Consider the following 22,683-nt stretch of genomic DNA (forward strand, 5'->3'; position numbering starts at 1 on the left):
ACTTAAGCTTCTGTGGAGTCTGGTTATAGTTCTTCGGAGCTTCTGTGGGGTTCTCGTTCATTAGTGCTTCTATGTGGATTTAGCTCATTGGAGCTTCTAAGGAGTCCTAGTTTATTGGAGTTTCTGTAAGGTTCTAATTCATTGGAGTGTCGATGGTGTTCTAGTTCACTGGAGCATCTATGGGTTTTAGCTCATTGAAGAGCCCTGTTCTTTGGTATATTTAGTATAATTAACCAATTAACTGGGGCAGTGGTGGCTTGGTGGTTAAGGCTTTGGGTTATTGATCGGAAAGTTGGGGGTTCAAGTCCCTGCGCTGCCAGGCTGCCACTTTTGGGCCCTCGAGCAAGGCCCTTAACCCTCTCTGCTCCAGGGGCGCTGTATCATAGCTGACCCTGTGCTCTGACCCCAAGCACAGTCTCTTGGCAGTTTCTTTCCCAAACACTCCACATGACTGTGTTACATAGCGCTTAATATGAATCAATTCTACATTCAACTTTCAAAGTAATGACAGAAGTTTGATATTTCTGTAAAGTCAGTGTGACCGGAGCTGACTCTGAAACATGTCCTTGTTGAAGCTTTGATGCATCCTCAAGAGAATCGGTATTTAGATAAGCATCACGTTCAGCCGAGCTGAGGAAGTATGTGCGACAGCTGTGTGTTTTGTAGACGTTAGTCGTAGTGTTGCAACATGTTAGTTGATGTAACGTTGCATCATTCGTTGTTTTGTTTCTTAATTACTTTCTTCAGCGACGCTGTGTTCAAACACATACACAGTACACACACCCATATGGAAGGCCATACCTGCAGAGTCACACATAAACCATGATATTTTGTCTTCACTATTAGGAAAATGTATTGCTTTTAGCTAGATTAAGGTTGTACCATAAATGATTTCCTTGATAACTTGAGAACCATGTTGTAACACAAGTCTCCCTATTTATTATAATGCGAATAATACTATATATTCATGTGCTGTCCAATAATGCAGCTGCAAATCTCATGTATATTAATGCACTAGTTCTAGCACATTATCGTTTCTATAGTAACAGCTCATACGCTATTAAGGCTAATAAAAAAATAATAAACGTGTTGTTATTTAACAAAGAAAATGTATCACTGTTGATATTGTGAAGCCTTCCAATAAGGAGACGGCTATGGAAGGAGCCTCCAGTGTCAGCGGTCCAGACAACATTTCCGGTTTTCCGGTAACAGGACAAGCTGTGATTTTATTTGAATTATTAATTTTTTTGCAACTTGAAGTTACAGTGTTAAGAATTATTTATGAATAATGGCTTCATAGAAAGCAGTGCCATAATGAATAACAATATTTTAAATCACAGTTCATGCTAAACCAGTTCTTTGCCTCGAACGTTTCTTGGTGTTAAAAAAAAAAAAAAAAAAAAAAAAAAACTAAAGAATTCACCCTCAGGCCCGTACTCAAATCGACAGCTTTGTAATCACCTCACGTCCGTGTGAGAGACAGAGAGAGAGAGAGAGTGAGAGAGTATGCAAAACAGAGATGAACGCTAATAAAGAGCAAGGGGAAGGAATGAAACTGCTGCTTCCTCAGCTGTCTGACGTCTTGTGGTTTTTCTGTTGCATCATGACTCAGACGTTTTACAACTCCACGTGGCCATCAGCCCGTCCCCTTTACCAGTCCTCACTGCTACTAGTTTAAAGGAAGATTTAAAAAAAAGGAGAATTGTGACCATAAAAAAGGGGGCGGAGTCATGGTGGCTTGTTAACTATTCAGGAGGGAATAACTCTGGACTTCAGGCAGCCTATCAGGAGTTTGCTTTGCACTGTGGGAACACCTAGTTCCTGTCACAGCAACCCGGCTGTGAGGCGTATAAAAAAAGCCGGCCGGCTCTTACTTCCACTAACTCTGAGTGTGTGTGAGTGAGTGTGTGTGTGAGTGTGTGTGTGTGTGTGAGAGAGAGTTCGTATATTATCATGGCCAAAAAGGAGGCTCAGGCGTTAACGGGCACGCAAGAAAAGAATTCCAAAATAATCAACCACCAGAATGGAGGAAAAGTTCAGCTAAGGAAGAAGGTGACGCTGCTGCGTGGGATCTCCATCATCATCGGGACCATCATTGGTGCTGGAATCTTCATCTCACCCAAGGGAATCCTAGAGAACTCTGGCAGCGTAGGAATGTCCCTGGTGATATGGGTGGCTTGCGGGATTCTCTCGTTATTTGGTGAGTGGAGTGCATTCATACACACACACACACACACACACACACACACAAGTTACTGATTCAAACATCCTTCGTCTACACACATCTTGACTGAGACCCATTGTTTCTACAGACTCACCACAGAGTACGTTATTTCTCAAGCAGGAAAGGCTCTTGGCCAAATGTTTCTAGTTGGGGGTGTGTGTGTGTGTGTGATGTGTGAGGTGTGTGTGTGTGTGTGTGTGTCTGTATGTGTGGTTCACAGTGCGGAAGTAGTTAGGTTGCCCCAGTCATTCATTAGCTTAGCAGCACACGCTGCTCTGAAACACGCTGGGGGAGAACCAGGTGCTCTTAAAGGGACAGGCCTCCTTTTTCTCGCTCATTTGTCCCAGTTTGTTTGTCTGAAAAGCTCTTGATATGAAGAGGCCTTAAACTCGGAACACACAGTGAGCAGACCTGGCCTTGATTGACCTTAATCAGTCCTGTGTTTCACCTCTGCATAAAAACTGCAAATTCAGCATGATGAAGCATTACGTTTGCTGTGATAAAATATATACAGGGTTGCCACCACCTCGCAGCTCCAGAGTTCAATCCTGCGCTACTCAGAGTTTCACATTTTCTCCTAATGTCCGTGGGGGTTTCCTCCGGGTTCTCCGGTTTCCTCCAACCTCGTAAAAATGTGCCAGTATATAAGTTGACGACTCTTATTTGCTCCTAGGTGTGAATGAGTGTGTGAAATGTGTTCATGGTGCCCAGCAATTGCCTGGCATCCTATCCAGGATGAATTCTCACCTCGAACCCAGTTTTCCCAGGATACACTCCGGAACTAGCGCAACGCTGATCTGGATAAACTAATTACTGAAGACAAATGAATGAATTCTACAGTATATGTTAAACCCTGATATATCGGCGATATATTAACAGAAAAAAAACGCAGCATTACACAAGAACCGAATTGCACAATAATTTAAAAAAAAAAAAAAAAAAACATCTAGTGACTTTCTCGTGCAATAAAACTGCTAAAGACTGGAACTCGTATTGAAATACCTTCTGTTTAAGTTTTGGCATGTGCACAAGTAAAGCAATATTTAGATCGAATACGATGATTTTCAGCCGAGATGAGGAAGTATGTGTGACACGAGCGTGTAGAAGAATCTGTTCTGGTAATGTTGCGACAGGTTATTTGTGGTCAGAATGGTGTTACGTTGCATCATTCGCTGAATTCTTTACGCACTACCAGTAAAGCTGTGTTCAAACACGCGGACACACACCCATATACAATTCAGTTTGTACTTAATAAATATATAAAATCCATATATATATATATATATATATATATATATATATATATAGATGATAGATACATACATACATACATACATATATTATATAGATATATATAGATAGATATAGATATAAATATAGCTATATACATATATATTATATAGATATAATAAAACACCTCCTGTTATAAGAAAGAATAAACCTTGAGGTGGTAACAGTATCACACAACAGGATGTCACTTAGAGCCTTTTCTTAAAGTGAAATAAATATGCTGAGTCACAGTGAGTCTGGATATATTTTGAGAGCAAATCGAATGCTCACGAGCGATCCAAGCAGCATTAGCAGTAATAACCTGTGTAATTGTTTGCCTTTATATTTTCTAGTAATTTTGTTTTTTGTGTGTGTGTCAGTTACTCGTTATTTTGCTTCCCTGAGCATCGTAATTGTCTGTTTAACCCATTAGCACACCAGGAGGAGGGACAAATGCTAATTATTAGTAATGATTTTGAATCGTTTTGTAACGCAGGCGAAAGTGAAGGCAGCACAAATACACAGCAGTGTGTGATTATGTGAAAGAACACAAAAGAAATAATCAATGTAAGCTTTAAATCTGCTGCAGTCTGGGAATGAAGGGACCGGGGCTGTGTGTGTGTGTGTGTGTGTGAGAGAGAGAGAGAGAGAGAGAGAGAGAAGAGATTTATATTGTCTTGGCACTTATTTTCGCAGCAGAACCGAGCCACTCGAGCTCGATGGCTGTGTGTATGGGGTCTGAACTCCTGTGTGTGTCAAAGGAGCATTGTTTAACAGTGTGTGGAGTTTGTGGGTGTGTGTGTGTGTGTGTCAGAGGAGCATTGTTTAACAGTGTGTGTACTCGTGTGTGTGTGTGTGTCAGGAGTCATTACACACTTGTCAGTACTCTTTTGTGAGTCAATGCTGCAGGCTTTGAGGAGCTGAGGAATTTAAAGCTGCCGGTTTGGATGAACATCTCGTCTGAATTTACTAAAACACACTGCAGAAACAACACCATGATTCTCACACACACGCATACACTCTCTCTCTCTCTCTCTCTCTCACACACACACACACACACATGCATACACACTCACACACACACACTCTCTCTCTCACACACACACACACACACACACATAGCCTATACACACATACACACACACACCATAAATGTATGTACATGGATGCACACATATACACACACACACACTGACACACATGTTCTATAGTCTATACCGAAACCATACACACACACTCACAATATACACACAACATAAATATATATGTGTAATGTACACACACACACACACACAATGTTCTTGTTAGCATATACAGTCCACATTGCTCTTTCTCACCCTCTATCCCTGTGTGTGTTTGTGTGTGTGTGTGTGTGCATGTGTGTGTGTGTGTGTTTCTCAGGTGCTCTGTCCTACGCTGAGTTGGGAACCTGCATTACGAAGTCCGGTGGTCATTACACCTACATTATGGAGGCGTTCGGCCCACAAATGGCTTTCGTGCGATTATGGGTGGACATCATCGCTATTCGGTCAGTAAAGTGTCTCTCACTGGCCAGTCTTGTGCCTTAGCTGAGAACACACACACACACACACACACACACACACACACACTTAAACTCTTGCTGTGTGGCTGAGCTGCTGAAATGAAGAGAGGCTTATATTAGAAGCTCTGGAGCAAACACAGTAAATTCGGCTCAGGGACCGAACGGTAAAGAGGCTTTCCTGCTGATCTTCCTACATGAAGCTCTCCCACACAGGATCCCCAGCTCATACACACTACACACTACAACTTCCTTTGATACCACTTATACCTTTTTCATCAACAACTTCTGTGTGAGCCTGCCTGAACTCTCTGTATGGGATACCAACAATCTTTACAGCGAATGGCGCGTAAAACAGAAAACATCCAGTGAGTGTCAGTTCTGATAGCAGAAGCAGAGAGGACTGCTCCGAGCAGACAGGAAGGCTGCGGTGACTCAAATAAGCACTCTGTACAACTGTCGTGAGCAGAAAAGCAGCTCAACACTGAACCTTGAAGCAGAACAGCAGTCGTCCACATCGGGTTCCTCATGTAGCAGCCAAGAACGTGAATCTGACCTCTGGACCTATAGAAAGAACACCAGAAGTTCATACTGACTCTGACCCAGATACAGAACATCCTGGTATTAAACTGTAACTAGATAATGTGAACACATCGTGTTGTCATGGCTATAGTAGAACTATAATATCACATACTCAGTGTAGTATCTTTAGTGACACGTCATATAAAGTGAGGATTTATTTATTTTTTTAAGAATTTCTACAGCTTTTCTTCCAAGCTTCATTCGTGTCTCTTTTGCTCACACGGTATTGTAAAGAGCAGAAAAACGGAGAAAAAAGAAGAAGAAAGAAAACGGTGTGTTTTATAGAACAGATCAGAACCACTCTGGATTGATTTGAAACACCTGAGCAATACGACAATTACAGTCTATTCACAAACCCTACGGGCTTTTGTGGGTTTACTGACTTCTCACAGTTGTTAAGGTGCATAATTCCCAGTACATGTTTGTTTGGGATTTTTTGGGGGGTTGGGCCGGGTGAAGTTCTGAAAGGGCTTTTTTTTATTTGTGTGTGTTTGAGAATTATGAGGCTCAGGCGGTTGAGCAGGTTGTCCACTAATCGTAGGGTTGGCGGTTCGATTCCTGGACCATGTGACTCCACGTGTCCTTGGGACAGACACTGAACCACAAGTTTCTCCCGATGGCAAGTTAGTGCCTTGCATGGCAGCTCTGCTACGACTGGTGTGTGTGTGTGAATAGGTGAATGAGAACCAGTGTGAAGTGCTTTGGAACCGCTAAGGTTAAAAAGTGCAGACCATTTACCGTAAGTAACAGATAACGGGGGGCTGTAATGGCTTGACGGTTAAGGCTCTGGGTTACTGATCAGAAGGTTGGGGGTTCAAGCCCCAGCACTGCCAGGCTGCCACTGTTGCTGCCTTGAGCAAGGCCCTTAACCTTCTCTGCCCCAGGGGTGCTGTATCATGGCTGACCCTGCACCCTGACTCCAGCATTCTAATATGCTGGGGTATGTGAAGAAAAGAATTTCGCTGTACTATAATGTATATGTGACAAATAAATACTCATTATAATTGGAGCTTTTCACACCGCTTTTCCTGTTGCTATGGTCCATCCCCAGGAAACGAAATTGTGAACAGTGCAAACGATCACCTTCGGTTCTTCGCAATTATGTCTTTATTCTACACCATGCTTAACAAGTGATGGTAAACAACACAGCTTCCCTTGTACCAGATCACTCAGTAAACAGATCTGGCACATTTTTCAAACATCTCTTAAATGTGTTTTGATCAAGTCCGTGATTGGTTACCAAATCCTTAAAAGTCTTATACACTCTTATACACTCTTATACATTATACACTCAAACTGCAGATCAGTAAGCGTGACATGTAAACGCTTTGATTCTTGCATATTGTGTTTTCACAGCAGCTCTGTACTAAAGGTGCTGAATAGCCTGTAGCAGAACAGTAATGGCTTCGCATTCAAGCTGCAGTGAATTAAACCGTGTAAACAGTTTTATGAAACGATTTGTACTCGCTGCCGGGGTGTGGAAGTGTGGCTTGGGAAACAAAATGAAGTTCCATTCGCAGATATGTTCTTAACACGTACCTCGGAAGCCTACAGGGCTGAAACAAAACGCAGCGTGACAGTGCAAAAGGGACGTCTTTTATAAACGCATCACCGTAGGAAATAATTGAAAGTGCTACGGCATGCCACGCTGTTTCAAGTGCATGTAAATTTGGCAATCACTTTATACTGTAGATACAGTGTTTCCAGATGATTAATGATTATGTCAGTACATATAATAAAATTGGTGTATCTTTATTGAGTCTCCAGTTTATTACTTAATCTAAATTTATGGCATTTGGCAGACGCCCTTATCCAGAGCGACTTACGTTTATCTCATTTATATAACTGAGTGGTTGAGGGTTAAGGGCCTTGCTCAAGGGTCCAAAAGTGGTGGCTTGACGGTGCTGGGGCTTGAACTCCTGACCTTCTGATCAGTAACCCAGAGCCTTTAACCAGTGAGCCACCACTGCCTATCAACTAGCTATCAACTACAAAGGAAATTATTAGATCTGGAGCTACTTCCTGTTATTACGAAACTGGAATACACCAAAAACACCAGACAGAACGTTGTTCCTCATTGGGAATATACCTGTTTCTGCAAACATGGCTCAGAGGTTAAGATTATCGTGACTAGAAGGTTATGTTCAAAAGTTCCAATCCCAGCACTAACTGACAGCCACTGTTGGTCTAGCTGAGCAAAACCTGCAGCCCATAATAGGCTCGTGTTGACTTTTCCCAATTTGTCTTTATTTTCATTTTATACCAAAACACCCAGCATTCATCACTTCACCAACAGCCTGGCTGTTATTGTGACTGTGCCTTTAAGGCAGACTGCTGTAGAGACTTTCTACTTGTCTGATCTTTCATGAACTGTTGGAAATCCCTGAATCGAAGTGTTCAAAATGGGGGAAAAAAAACAAATAATTGACTGTTGCCAAACGTGTACTGTATAGCTAGTTTTGTAATTCCATAAGCATTATAAAAAGGAGATGTGATAACTGCTACAGTACTTTTAGCTGTATTTATCAATTTAAGTAGCATTTTTATCTCATCTTTAGACATTTTATTTTATCTTTACCTTTAAATATTCCTCCAGCGGAATGGAATTCCAGTGTACTGCAAAAAAAAAAAAAAAAAGTGACTTATCAGACATTTTCAATGAGTATAAACAAATGAATGATTTTATCTGTTATAAAGTCTGTTAATAAAATGAGTCAGGACACGGTTGGGTTTCTGTGTGTAGAGCATTGTGACTCTATGCTGGGCAAACAATTCACACCTCTCCAAACTAACAAACTGGGGCTTCGGTGTCGAAATTATTGCCAAATATCTAGTTTAGTCTGACTAGAGACCGGGGCATGTCAATGTCTGGAGAATAAGTTGATTTGTAGATACAGCCTTTTATCTGCGGGGAAAAAATCAAGGTGAATGATTTATCCATCTCTAGCAGGATGACGTTGTACAGAAGTAAATGATAAATAATTGTGAATTATAATAATACCTGTACAGTATACATACGATATAGAAACATCAATTAAATACATTTAAATTCATTTATAAAAAATAACCAGAAAATAACGTCTTTTTGTAATTGATCTTTTCCACAACTTTTTTTCTTTATTAGCAAACCTATACATTATGACACGTAGTCTTCAGGTATTCTGATATGATTTGTTTGTCATATCGTCCACCCTGAAAGTAGCATAACCAGGCAAATTCAGTCACTGTTGTTGATGTCATGCCTCTTTAATACTACACATGGTTAGTAGTGTATCCACAGCCCGGATAACTGATAACCGCCTGCTAATCAGTGTGTATATTTGCTATTCATTAACAGATGAAATTGATTACTTCAGGGTCATGGGTTTGCTGTGAAGCCCGATATACTTGAAAATGAGCTGACATTAAGTAGTAACTCTCCCCAAGCTTCATAAATAAATAATAAAAAAAAACAGTTTGGGGTTAAATGTATTGAGCAAATTGTTAAGCCTGAGCTTAACTAGTCAGCAAAGTTAACTAGATATTTTGTCTTATTGGGATTCTTTGGAAGAATATTCATATACATTTAGCCAGGCATATCTTTGCTTCAGTAGGCCTTCTAGAGATTTACATATGCTAATGTGTTCGTGGTAGTGACATCACAACCATAAACATTGTAACATGGACTGTTGAGTTTCTAGATATGGTTTTGGGGACAGAACATTATTGAAAATGTTGTTATTAATTATACTATATCAAATTATTATTATTATTATTATTATTAGTAGTAGTAGTAGTAGTAGTATTAGTATTATTATTATTTTCAAAAGCAAGTCATATCCATGATGTACAGCTTCAAACTGTTTCTGCTTCAGATAAAAATGATGAATAAGAGTAAACGTTCTGTTCTGCCTAAACCTCAAAACATAGATAAATCTGCGCATCTGCGCTCACCAAACGAGTTTTTTTTTCTTCTTCCAGGCCTGCAGGAATGGCTGTGATTTCTCTGGCGTTCGGCCGGTACGTCTTGGAGCCGATTTTTATGCCGTGTGGTGTGCCCGTGTCCGCAATCAAGCTCGCTACAGCGATCGGGCTCAGTAAGTCCACGCTTTCGAAGCGTTTATTTTTACCTAGCTATCATATTGTAGATTTAATTCATTTTCATAAATGTTTATTTCTAGGGATTTAAAAAAAAAAAAAAATCTGTAAAGGTACTGTCTTATTCTTTGAGGTAGTTATACACAGGGCAGGTTTTTTTTTTTTTTTTGAAGTATCTAAAAATCAGTATAAACAGGAAGTTAGAAATTTGTCTTTTCCTGTGAGATGTGTGTAAGAGATCAGTGATTGAATTTGACCTCATGTGTTTCAGCTATGGTCATGTACCTTAACAGTACGAGTGTGAGCTGGACAGCCAGGCTGCAGATCTTCCTCACATTCAGTAAACTTCTCGCCATGGCCATCATCATCGTCCCCGGATGCTATCAGCTGTTCAGAGGTAAACGTTATAACACCTAAATGCTGATTGTGATAGGTTTGTTAAACCCCAAATAATCTGTCAAGGAAAGCATACTTGTCGCTCACGGTGGCTTAGTGGTTAGCACGTTCGCCTCACGCCTCCAGGGGCGGGGGTTCTGTTCCCACCGTGGCCCTGTGTGTGTGGAGTTTGCATGTTCTCCCTGTGCTGCGGGTACTCCGGTTTCCTCAAACACGTGCATGGTAGGCTGATTGGTGTGTCCGTAGTGTATGTGTGAGTGTGTATGTGATTGTGCCCTGCGATGGATTGGCACCCTATCCAGGGTGTACCCCACCTCATGCCCGATGCTCCCTTGGATAGGCTCCAGGTTTCCCTGTGACCCTGAAAAGGATAAAGCGGTATAGAAGATGGATGGATGGATGGATACTTGTCGCTGATTGGACAAGGTGTATGAAAAAGAATTGCACTTTTTCAGAGTCTATAATCAGGCTAGCCTGTTGGAAAATGAAATCTTACATAAGTCTTCCTTCTGAATAACCTGGCTTCCTGTACACTGCTTTTCAGTACGCACATACTCACTTCAATGCCGTGCAAAGCTGCCAGCATATCTAAAGTAACATCATACAAACCCCCTGATAAGAACTAAACATGAATAAAAGCGTGAGTGCTTTCATTTAGAGCTGTGTTTCCTCTCAGTGTAAACATCCTCCAGCTCTCCATTTTCCGCTCTCTCTCTCTCTCTGTCTCTCTGTCTCTCTCTCTCTCTCTCTCTCTGTCTGACGTGAAACGTGACGAGCATGTGCTGTTCAATCAGGAAGTATTCTTTCCGTTTTGAGTTAACGGTGATATGATTCTGATTTCGCTGTTGCTGTTGCACTTTCACTAGTTCTTGTGTGCCCAGTTTTGCTGTTTTTTTTTTTTTTTAGTTTCGCTGTTGTTGCTGTTGATTTGCTATTGAGTTTTTAGTTTTGCTGTTTCATATTTAGATGATTATGCACTACTTTAAAAAAAAAATAAAAATAAATTCTTGAAGAAGAAAAACAAAACAAAACAAAACAGAAAGAGCCATGCAAGTTATGCCTAGGCGAAACTAATACCAGTCTTAACCGTACACATGCTTCCTAATGGGAATTCGCCATCTAATGGATTTTATGATTGTCCCTTTAAATGATATTCAGCATGTTTAATCCCTAATGGAATATCTGCTAGGTCTTGTTTGCTAGCAGACAGCCAGAAGAACTGCAACATTACAGTTGCAAATATCACAAAAGTTCATTAGGTCCATTGAATCCTTATTAAACTACAGCATATTACCACAAAGTCCATAAGAGACGACCGGAATCCTGTAGGCTAATGACTGAGTCCCATGAGAAAACCAACCATACAACATGCCTAATATTAGTCACCGGTCACCTGGTAAAGCCTTTACATTGCAATATCGATCCACATGGAAAACACCAAATACCATTACTAACCGTTACAAACAAACCATCAGGACTCAATAGTAACCTCTAAAGGTCTGTACAAATGGAAGGAGAACGTAGAGTTGGAGATGTAAGGGGGGAAAAAAAAACAAAAACAGAAAAATATTTTGAGCGAGAAGCGAAGAACGTATCAGGACCAAAAATGTGTCCAACTCCAGGAGTCCTCTTGTTTCTTCGTGTAGCGCTGCTGCCTCATAGCTCCAGGTTCCCAGGTTCAATTCTGAGCTCGGCTTATTGTGTGCGTGTGTGTGTGTGTGTGTCTATGTGTGTGTGGAGTTTTCCATTTCCATGAGTTTTCTTTCAAAAAACGTGTTGCTTGGTGGATTGGCAACACTAAACTGCCACTACATTGTGCATGGTCCCCTGCAATGGACTGGCATCCTATTGATGGTGTATTCCTACCTCGTGCCAGGATAGGCTCCTGGATAAAATTCCAATAAACTATATGCGCAGTTAGCATACAAATAGTCTAGAATTACTGTAGACTTCTTGTTTGGAATTTTCTAGAACATAGCTTCTGGCTAATGTCATTTACTTGGCTGAGACACAGCAAAGCAAGGTCCTTGTTTCAGTTCTCAGGAAACCCTCTCCTAATTACTTTAAGAGCTTTAAGAGCCCACAACTTCTTCCATGCGATTGTTTAAATAATAATAATCTACCGTCTGTCACTAAAAATAGTAGATGAAGCGGTATAGGATTAATCCCAGTCAGTTTTAGCCATTTCAGCAAAGACGAGACTTAAGTTAAAATTTATACAGACTATTATGTTTATTGTTAAATGGTATTGAATGGTTCGTTTTTATTTAATGATATTTTTTATGTTAGATAAATATTCTAATTGAATGTGTTTCATTTCAATTTTACAATTTAGTTTTCTCTGAGTATAAACTTCATAAACAGCCAGAAAATGTACTTTATTTTCATAGCTCTTGGATGCTTATTGGAACTGTTGGCACTAGTGTTGTTTTGGAACAATAAACCATAATGTGATGTATTCGTGTGATGCATGCTGGGTAATATAATGATTTGGACAGTGAGGATGTGGTGTAAATTGACAAATATCATATGAAATGCTAGATTTATACCAGGATGTCCTTTGAAAATTGCACGCAACATAAGCTTTGTTTCATTCATTCTGTAAAAATTCTTGTTTCTATATATAGGTGAGACCAAAAACTTCCAGAATGCATTTCAGGTGGACTCTGTGAAGCTGTCTGGCCTTCCTCTGGCCTTCTACTCAGGGATGTATGCTTACGCTGGCTGGTGAGTCTCACTCAGATCTACAAGATTATTCTGAATCCATGAGCTACTGAAAAAACAGCTGAGCTGATTTAGTTTTTTTTTCCTTTACAGGTTTTACTTGAATTTTGTCACAGAGGAGGTGGATCGTCCAGAGAGGTGAGGGCAGTCCAGCATTCGGAAATAAGACAAGTCTGTAGCTAACAGCTTGAACCAATCCATCAGTATGAGCTTGAGAAGAAATTTTAATCTCATTGCTTTAAGAGCTAAGGAATGTAGCATGCTTAAAGTAGCTTTAAAGCATATAATGTATAGATTGCAGTGAAAATAGTCTATTAAAACGCCATACTAGTGCACTTACTCGAAGGCTTGGCTTACTTGTCTAATAATAATAATAGACTGAAATGCTATATATATATATATATATATATATATATATATATATATATATATATATATGTTTCAAGTCAGGGGCCATGGCAGGACCTTGATTTTGTGGTCAGTAAACCATTTTTGTGTTGATTCTGATGTATGTTTTGGATCACTGTCCTGCTGGAAGATCCAACCACGGCCCATTTGAAGCTTTCTGGCAGAGGCAGTCAGGTTTTCATTTAATATCTGTTGATATCTGAGAGTCCATGATGCCATGTGTCCTAACAAAATGTCCAGGTCCTCTGGCAGAAAAACATCCCCAAAACATTAAAGAGCCACCTCCATATTTAACCGTGGGCATGAGGTACTTTTCCATATGGCTACCTCTCTGTGTGCTCCAAAACCACCTCTGGTGTTTATTACCAAAAAGCTCTATTTTGGTTTCATCTGCCCATAGAACCCGATCCCATTTGAAGTTCCAGTAGTGTCTGGCCAACTGAAGACGCTCGAGTTTGTTTTTGGATGAGAGTAGAGGCTTTTTTCTTGAAACCCTTCCAAACAACTTGTGGTGATGTAGGTAACTTCAGATTGTAGATTTGGAGACTTTCTGACCTCAAGACACAACTAACTTCTACAATTCTCCAGCTGTGATCCTTGGAGATGTTTTATCCACTCGAACCGTCCTCTTCACAGTGCGTTGAGACGATATAGACACACGTCCAATTCCAGGTCCATTCATAACATTTCCAGTTGACTGGAACTTCTTAATTATTGCCCTGATGGTGGAAACGGACATTTTCAATGCTTGTGCTATTTTCTTATAGACACTTCCCATTGTGTGAAGCTCAACAACCTTTTGCCGCACATCACAGCTATATTCCTCGCTCTTACCCATTGTTATGAATGACTAAGGGAATTTGGCCTGTGTGCTACCTCATATTTATACCCCTGTGAAACAGGAAGTCATGATTGAACAATTTCCTGTTCCTAGTCACCCAGGTGTACTAAAATAATGTAAAATATCAATGTGAATATACTTCATTTTTCTTATATGAATTCATAGGGGTGCCAATAATTGTTGCACACCTATATTTAACAAAGACATTAAAAAAAAAGAAACCTGTGTTTTGTTTGTAATTGTTTGATATCCATGAAAGCAGAGTATTTTTGCGAATTTTTTTGAACAAAAGATCAAAAGGTTAAAGACAATAAAAACAACACAGTGCCAATATATTGTATTTTTTTTTTTCTTTTCCAGAACCGTCCCATTGGCCATTTGCATCTCCATGGTGATAGTAACCGTATGCTACACGCTGACCAACGTTGCATATTACACTGTGATGTCAGCGGAGGAGCTGCTCGCCTCAAGTGCCGTCGCCGTGGTGAGTACCACATCATCATCATTGCCCCCGGGTTGCCAGCTCATATCAGGGAATGTCGTCCGGCAGCGTTTCAAAATGCAATTTTCTTTCCCGATGTTTATCATTCCGGATTTTCAGCTTCAGCTCACAGCTTCGCAAGTAAACATGCTTGTTGATTTCGCCCGAACAAAAAGTGTGATCACTGTAATCACACTGCTGTCTACCTGCCTGAATCTCACACACCATTATCCTTCTCCCAGTGCATATGTGTGTGTGTGTGTGTGTTTGTGTGTGTGTGTTTGTGTGTGTGGAAAGACAGACAAGATCTATAATAAAGGACGCCAGCACTTTAAAATCACACTGTACACCACCATTAATGACTGTAATAGCTGACACCTTCCTTCTCCGGAAAGTAAATGTAATTTCATAGAGACGCTCAGGTCTGTGTGTTGCTTTCCTGGTGTAATCATATAGCTCTCGCTGTAACTGACACACACACTGACGTACATGTTCTGCCATTGTGTCTGTGTGTATGTGTGTGTGTGTGTGCATCTGTGTGTGTGTTTGGAGATCTCCAGCTCGGCTCAGGGATGCTCTAAAAGCTTTTTCATCCCATTACACCCACGTAATGCACTCATTTATGGCTGTGCTCGCTCCACACTCTCACTCACACAGGGAAGATGAAGCCTTTTTTTTTTTTTTTTTTTACCACACCTGTTATTCCTAAACACAAACTGCATTCAAAATGGAAGAAAATGGAAAATCAATGTTGTGTTCTTATTTGTTTAAACTAAGTATGTTTTCATATTCTCTCTCTGTATCTCTCTCTGTGTGTCACTTTCTCTCTCTATTTCGCACACTCGCTTCTCTCAGACCTTTGCTGAGAAAGTTTACGGGAATTTCTCCATCGCAGTTCCCATCTTCGTGGCCCTTTCCTGCTTTGGTTCTATGAATGGAGGCATTTTTGCCATCTCCAGGTGAGTACCATCATCATGATCATCATCCTCTACGCTACCTTCTGCGTATTTGATGTATACATGTACTAATTTCATTCTCATGCATTTTGACTCAGATCCTTTACGACTCTGACACATCTGCAGTGTTAGTCCATAGCTTTCCATCACGTGTTATTTTCCCGATAGCCAGCGCAACAGTAGACCATCTTAAGTGTTTCTGCTCAGCTTATCTCACTTGGCTATATTTTTAAACGAGCAGATCGTTTAAAACTGCTACAGTATAGGCAAGATTTCATTAATGGAATTTCGCCCTCTCTGGTAGGAAGGTGCTATTGCAAGCTAATTGCTGAATTTTGGAACACTGGTTGTGCAGCATTCTTCTCAGTAAATCTAACAGATACAAGTAGCAAGCAATAAACATTACATGGGAATTCAGTTCGAGGTTGCACCCAAAGCCACAATCTATGCACTAAACCGTTCATTTATCTTCAGTAAGAGTTTTATTCTGGTCAGGAGTGTGCTAGATCTAGAACCCCTCCTGGTGTGAAGAGTTATTTTCTTTCACACAGGCTCGGAATTTGAGTTCACGTCAACGGTTAGCCGTTATATTTTCAGTGTGTTCAAGGACAACCTTTCACAGAAGACATGTCACGACAGAAGGCGACTAGTTCTTGGCGGCAGCTTGGTGTGTCTTTTAAACAGATGATGCCTAATGAGATCCTTAAAGAAACAGAAACGGTGATTATCTGGTGTATAAAAAGCATACATAGAAATATTCCATCTGAAGTCTATTATTTAGGGTTATAAATCATACAAGCCGCCGTATGATGGACTGGCATCCCGTCCAGGGTGTATTCCCGCCTTATGCCAGGTGTTCTTGGGCTAGCAAAGTAAATAGGATGTGAGAAAAAAGAAAAGGATGTAGTCAACAAGGAAGATGTATAGTACTTTGGGTGTGACTAATATCGTGTATGAGTGACTAATATCGTGGTGTCTGTCTAGGTCTATTTGGTAATATGATGTTCAGGAATCATCATTAGTCATTTAGTCACATCATGTAATAATTACATCAGACTCTTCGTTTCCTTCTTTCCCAGAATGTTTTTCGTGGCTTCTCGTGAAGGACAACTTCCTGAAGTTCTGTCTATGGTTCATGTCCGCCGTCACACTCCGGTAGCTGCTGTAATTGTTCTGGTGAGTCATGCGGGTGCTCTGAATCACTTCTTCTAATTTTTAATTTCAATTTTATTTATTTTATTTTATTTGTATAGCGCTTTTTACAATAGACATTGTCTCAAAGCAGCTTTACAGAAATATCAACATGGTATACAGATATTAAAGGTGCGAATTTATCCCAACTGAGCAAGCCACTGAGTGGCGACGGTGGCAAGGAAAAACTCCCTAAGATGTTTTAAGAGGAAGAAACCTTGAGAGGAACCCGACTCAGAAGGGAACCCATCCTCATCTGGGTAACAACAGATAGTGTGAAAAAGTTCATTATGGATTTATATGAAGTCTGTATGGCCTTAGGAGCAGCCGTAGTCCCAGCAGTCTGGAATTAGAGAAGATTTGAGCTCCATCCAGAGGCAGAAAGGATCTGGATCTCTAGTATCTCCATAAATTCATGTGGGGCTCGGCGAAAGGAGAGAGGGAGAAAAAAGATTATTATGACTGCGAAGTAGTAGAACAGAATCTAGTCAGGGTAGGCTTGAGTAAACAAATACGTTTTAAGCCTAGACTTAAACACTGAGACTGTGTCTGAGTCCCGAACACTAATAGGAAGACTGTTCCATAACTGTGGGGCTCTATAAGAGAAAGCTCTTCCCCCTGCTGTAGCCTTCACTATTCGAGGTACCGTCAAATAGCCTGCATCTTTTGATCTAAGTAGGCGTGGCGGATTATATAAAACCAAAAGGTCGCTTAGATATTGTGGCGCGAGACCATTTAGTGCTTTATAGGTTAATAAAAGTATTTTATAGTTAATGCGAGATTTTACTGGGAGCCAATGCAGTATTGATAATATCGGTGTGATATGGTCGTACCTTCTAGTTCTAGTTAGGACTCTAGCAGCTGCATTCTGGACTAACTGGAGCTTATTTATATTCCTACTGGAACATCCAGACAGTAAGGCATTACAGTAATCTAATCTAGAGGTGACGAATGCATGAACTAGTATTTCCGCATCATGTAGTGACAATATGTTTCTTATTTTAGAAATATTTCTGAGATGAAAGAAGGCTATCCTAGTAATATTATCTACATGAGCATCAAATGATAGGCTGGAGTCAATAATCACTCCAAGGTCTTTAACTGCTGCACATGATGAAACAGAAAGACCATCCAGAGTAACCATGTGATCAGAAAGATTACTTCTAGCTACACGTGGGCCTAATAAAAGTATTTCTGTTTTATCAGAATTAAGTAGAAGGAAGTTAGTTAACATCCAATGTCTAATGTCCTTTACACAATCCTCAGCTTTACTAAGCTTCTGTCTGTCCTCTGGCTTCGCTGAAACATACAACTGTGTATCATCAGCATAACAGTGGAAGCTAATTCCATGTTTACGAATAATTTGACCTAGGGGTAGCATATATAAAGTAAAGAGCAGTGGGCCTAAAACAGAACCCTGTGGAACTCCAAAAGTAACCTCAGTACGCATGGAGAATTCACCATTTACATCTACGAACTGATAACGATCGGTCAGATAAGACCTGAGCCAGGAGAGGACTGTTCCCTTAATACCAACAACATTTTCTAATCTATCAAGGAGAATAGTGTGATCTATAGTATCAAAAGCTGCACTAAGGTCGAGTAACACAAGCAGAGAGACACAACCCTGATCGTAGGTCAGTAGAAGGTCATTTACTACTTTAACTAATGCTGTCTCTGTGCTATGATGAGGTCTAAACCCTGACTGATACATTTCATGAATGTTATTCCTATCTAAGTACGAGCATAACTGCTTTGCTACAACCTTTTCTAAAATCTTAGAGATGAAGGGGAGATTTGATATTGGTCTATAGCTGGACAATTGAGACGGGTCAAGATCAGGTTTTTTAATCAAGGGTTTAATAACTGCTAATTTAAGTGATTTAGGTACATAGCCAGTGCTTAGGGAAGAATTGATTATATTTAGAAGTGGTTCAATTACTCCTGGACAAATCTGTTTAAACAAACATGTAGGTACGGGATCTAGTATGCAAGTTGATGAATTGGCTGAAGAGATTAATGTAGCTAGTTCGGTCTCTCTAAGTGAAGCAAAATACTCTAAACATTGATCTGATATTGCTACATTGTCATGTAATGGGTTTGACACATTACATTCTACCTCACCAAACAGGTTATTCACCATCCTGACACAGTTTAATGATTCTGGTGCTAATTTGCTGGTTGGCGCTGTACTTTTATTGTTCCTGCGAGAAGTTAGCAGTTGCATGTCACGTTGATATCACAGGTGAGAACACTGTTATGACTAGCAGGTACAATGACTAGCAGGTACAGTGGCATTCGATAGGATAGAAATTTCAATAATCTCGAACATAATGGATAACAGTCAGATTTCGCTGGTAGTTCCTAACAACTAAAGACCAGGGGCTTCTTTCCTCATTTTCCAATGAGGTTCATTGTCACATTGATGAGAAATCTAGCGTAGATTAGGTGGAGACATTGGAGAAACTGGGCTCAGGTCGTTAGTGATCTATGAGATTAGTTAACAGTTAACACAAAGTTAACACTCTGGAACTTTTTGTTTGGACAGATTGCACTGTTACCCAAAGTAAAAAAAATAGACTGGTGTATCTACCTAGACCGGCAAGTTAAGTCATTACATATTGATTTCACGGCAATCCGGACTACCTCAAAACGTTTCGAGTTATTTCACTCCTATCCATCCAGAAAGGAAACCATTTCTGGATTTCAGATCTCAGTAAAACGGTGTAAGTCTAACTAAAGTCTTTTTTTTCCTCCTGCGCCTTGTAGTATCCCCTCACCATGCTCCTTCTGTTCGTCGGAGACCTCTACAGCTTGCTGAACTTCATGAGCTTCCTGCGCTGGCTCTTCATCGGGCTGGCCGTGGTCGGACTCATCTACATGCGCCATACGCGACCCGAAATGCCACGTCCTTTCAAGGTAGAACAGTCAGACACTACAAGAACTTATACTACACCAGCAGCAGTAGGGTTGAATTCTCGATTCTGATTGGTCACATAACAGCAGCATTTAATGTGTTAACACTGTTCATACTAACACATCATACATCTGGATGTTCCACGTAAACGGATATAAAAAGGAGAGGAGACGTTTATGTAACATTTAAGGAAGGAGTCTCCAGTGTCAGCACTAAATAATAGTCTGAGGTAAAGCTTAAGGTTAACCTTAATTTTTGTGTTGGGCCACATCATTCCACCCAATCAATGATTACGTTCCTATAAAAGCGCACCCTTGAGTGTTTTTTTCCTCACGTTAAGCCGGTGAGTGTCACATAATGAAAATTGCTCTAGCAAGGTTGTCAGGAGGAGACGTGACCATTAAATTAAAGAGCTCAACAATCGCATAGGTTTGTGATGAAAAGAACGTACATTAGCATGGACTTGCATTAGCATGCGAATCCTACTCACTTAACAATCGAACCCATAAATGTTATTATCTTCCTCTACGTTCGTGATGAAATGGGAATCAGGAGCATGTTGTGCAGTGTAAGACGGTGAGGAACTTTATGGACTGCTAGTCATTATAAACTCAATCAACAATCTAATACACAAATATACCCCTGCCCAGAAGATCGTGATGATCTTAATGATATTAAAATGCAAATGAGTGATCATGGTGAGAAGAAATTCAAGCCTAACGCTAGCTATTATCATTAATGTTAATGTCTTGAGCTGTGTCTAATCTTCTCTTGCTTCTCTCTTTTCTCCCTCAGGTCCCAATCTTCATCCCGGCAGTTTTCTCCTTCACCTGCTTCTTCATGGTCTTCCTCTCGCTCTACTCCGATCCAGTCAACACGGGGATTGGATTTGCCATCATGCTCACGGGATTTCCAGCCTACTACATCTTCATCGTTTTTGATAGAAAGCCCAAGTGGTTCCAAAAACTCTCAGGTTTGCGAGAGCAATTTTTTTTTTGCTACCAAATATATTCTAGTCTTGACAGCACAGATGCCTATTAATATTTACTAGAATATCTAATATCGTCTTTGTCTTCTTCTGTGTCCTTTTGCAGATTCTGCCAACAGATCCTTACAAATCCTCTTGGAGGTGGTCCCTGCCGAGAACTGACCTTTCCAGACACCGCTCATGCATCACTCGGTCTTTCATTTTGTCTCTCTTATAGAACATGCTCCCTTCATCCTGCTCTCATTTTCATTCCTCTTTTATGTTTTATAGAAAACACTCCTCCGAGTGACCGCTTCTTAATCCATCACTCCACAAGGCAGGAATGAGAGAGACCTTTCGGTGCTCTTGCAAGAAAAGAAAAAAAAAACCCACACTTTCGCTCTCTCAGTCCTCCCTATGCAGTCGTGTACAAGACATTTCACTGTTTAGATGTGCCTTGTATTAGTTCATGGTCAGTTTGGAATATCAAATGTTCTTTGAGTGACTAGCAAAGAACGGAGAACGTTCAATAAGTCAATGTTCAATAAGTAGTCATCGGGTTCTAACATTACAACTAAAATGTAGCATCAGTGTTAAAGTGCCTACTAAAAACTTTCCAGCAGTGTTCTCAGAACACAACGTTTTGTATTTTTTTGTACCGCAACATTCAAGGAAACATTTTGCTAATCTAAAACGGTTAGCTGGTTTGGAGATAGCATGTGTGCCATGTGTGATTTGGGTTGGTACATTCTTAGAAAAACAAGGGGTTCCTCAGATGTTCTTCGGATAGCTAAGAGTCCCAGCTTTCTCAGAAGGTTCTACATTGACCCTGTCATAAAAGGGGAACTCTCTGTCAGGTTATATGCACTTTTAAGGGTTAACTTTTCTGGGTTCTCCCAGAAGGACAAACGTTTTTGTAACTAGAGTGTATCTTAAGCTATGTTGGGGAAAATAGGGTTCCAGAAGGAAAGGGTTTCTTAAGCCATTGTACTTGGAATCTTTTTTGAAAGATAAATTGCACCCCCCCAATTCCCAATCTGTATAACTTAAAACTGGTAGCTGATTTGTAGATGACTTGGGTTGGTACATTCTTAGAAATGCGTTCCTCAGGGGTCCTTCTCAACTTCTCAAGAGGTTCTACTTGGAACCTTTATTGAACCAGAACCTCTTTGTTGTAGGGCTCTACATAGAACTATTAAAAGTTTTCCCAGAACTACAAATTGAAGAACTTCTTAAGGAGTTCTTTGACCTTTTATTTGCCTAGAGCATACCTTAAGCTGTGTTGGTACTCTATTAGAAGGTTAACTTGGAACAAATGGGAAAACTGAAGAACCGTAGAAGGCTATCCAATGGTTCTCATTGTTCATATGCTCTGGAATGATGGATACGCTCCCAACAGTGTTTTTGAAATTCCCACAAAGGTTGAACTTTTTTTTAAAACCGGGAACCTTTTACTGTAGGGCGCTACAAAGAACCATTAAGGGTTCCTCTAGAAGGAGAAACTGAAAAAAATGCTTTAGGGGGTTAGAATGACCTTGTATTCACCTTGAGTGTACCTTAAGCAGTATTTGTACATTATTATTATTTTATAAAGCAGAATTTTATGACGTTTTACCTCTAAAGGTTCCTCCAATCAGGACAAACAGAAGAACATTTGGAAGTGGTAGATTTTCTAGGAATGTACCAAAGTCTTCACGAGCCCAGCTGGTTCTCAAACTCCACATGTTCTGATGACTTTTCCCAGAGTTTAAAACCATATCTCAGGCATGAGAAGAAAAAAAAAATCCAGTTCTGTACAGACAATGCAATTGAAGTGTCTATAATACTTAAAGTAGACTGTTCAGAAATAGCTCTAAGTAATTTAATTACACTTGTTATATATGACAGGTTCATATACGACGCTGGCTGAAAGCAGCAGCATGATGCATTCGGCTCCCGCATTAACCTGGCTCAGATCGGCATAATTGTGGAGAAAATGATTGATCCCACATGTCCTGCGGTGCAAAGCTGAACTTTACTGCTTTCTAATATGGACATGATGAATTGGTAATTAATCAGAATAAAAAAGAAGAAGAAAAAAAAAAAAAAAAAACGTGGTTGCTAGCTTCAG

At 40.2% G+C, this 22,683-nt stretch overlaps 1 protein-coding gene across 1 annotated transcript; it reads left to right on the top strand.

Moving 5' to 3' along the window:
* Nucleotides 1-1,762: 1,762 nt before the first annotated feature.
* slc7a11 (solute carrier family 7 member 11) lies at nt 1,763-21,042 on the top strand. The gene is made up of 12 exons (XM_053631904.1): nt 1,763-2,200; nt 4,895-5,021; nt 9,576-9,691; nt 9,964-10,089; nt 12,716-12,815; nt 12,906-12,950; nt 14,422-14,545; nt 15,398-15,501; nt 16,578-16,674; nt 19,459-19,608; nt 20,402-20,579; nt 20,701-21,042. The coding sequence occupies exons 1-12, from the start codon at nt 1,954-1,956 to the stop codon at nt 20,754-20,756; spliced, it is 1,470 nt and encodes a 489-aa protein (XP_053487879.1). The 5' UTR covers nt 1,763-1,953; the 3' UTR covers nt 20,757-21,042.
* Nucleotides 21,043-22,683: the final 1,641 nt, after the last annotated feature.

This window comes from Ictalurus furcatus, chromosome 8 (genome assembly GCF_023375685.1).
Source record: "Ictalurus furcatus strain D&B chromosome 8, Billie_1.0, whole genome shotgun sequence".
In the NCBI taxonomy this organism is placed as follows: Eukaryota; Metazoa; Chordata; class Actinopteri; order Siluriformes; family Ictaluridae; genus Ictalurus; species Ictalurus furcatus.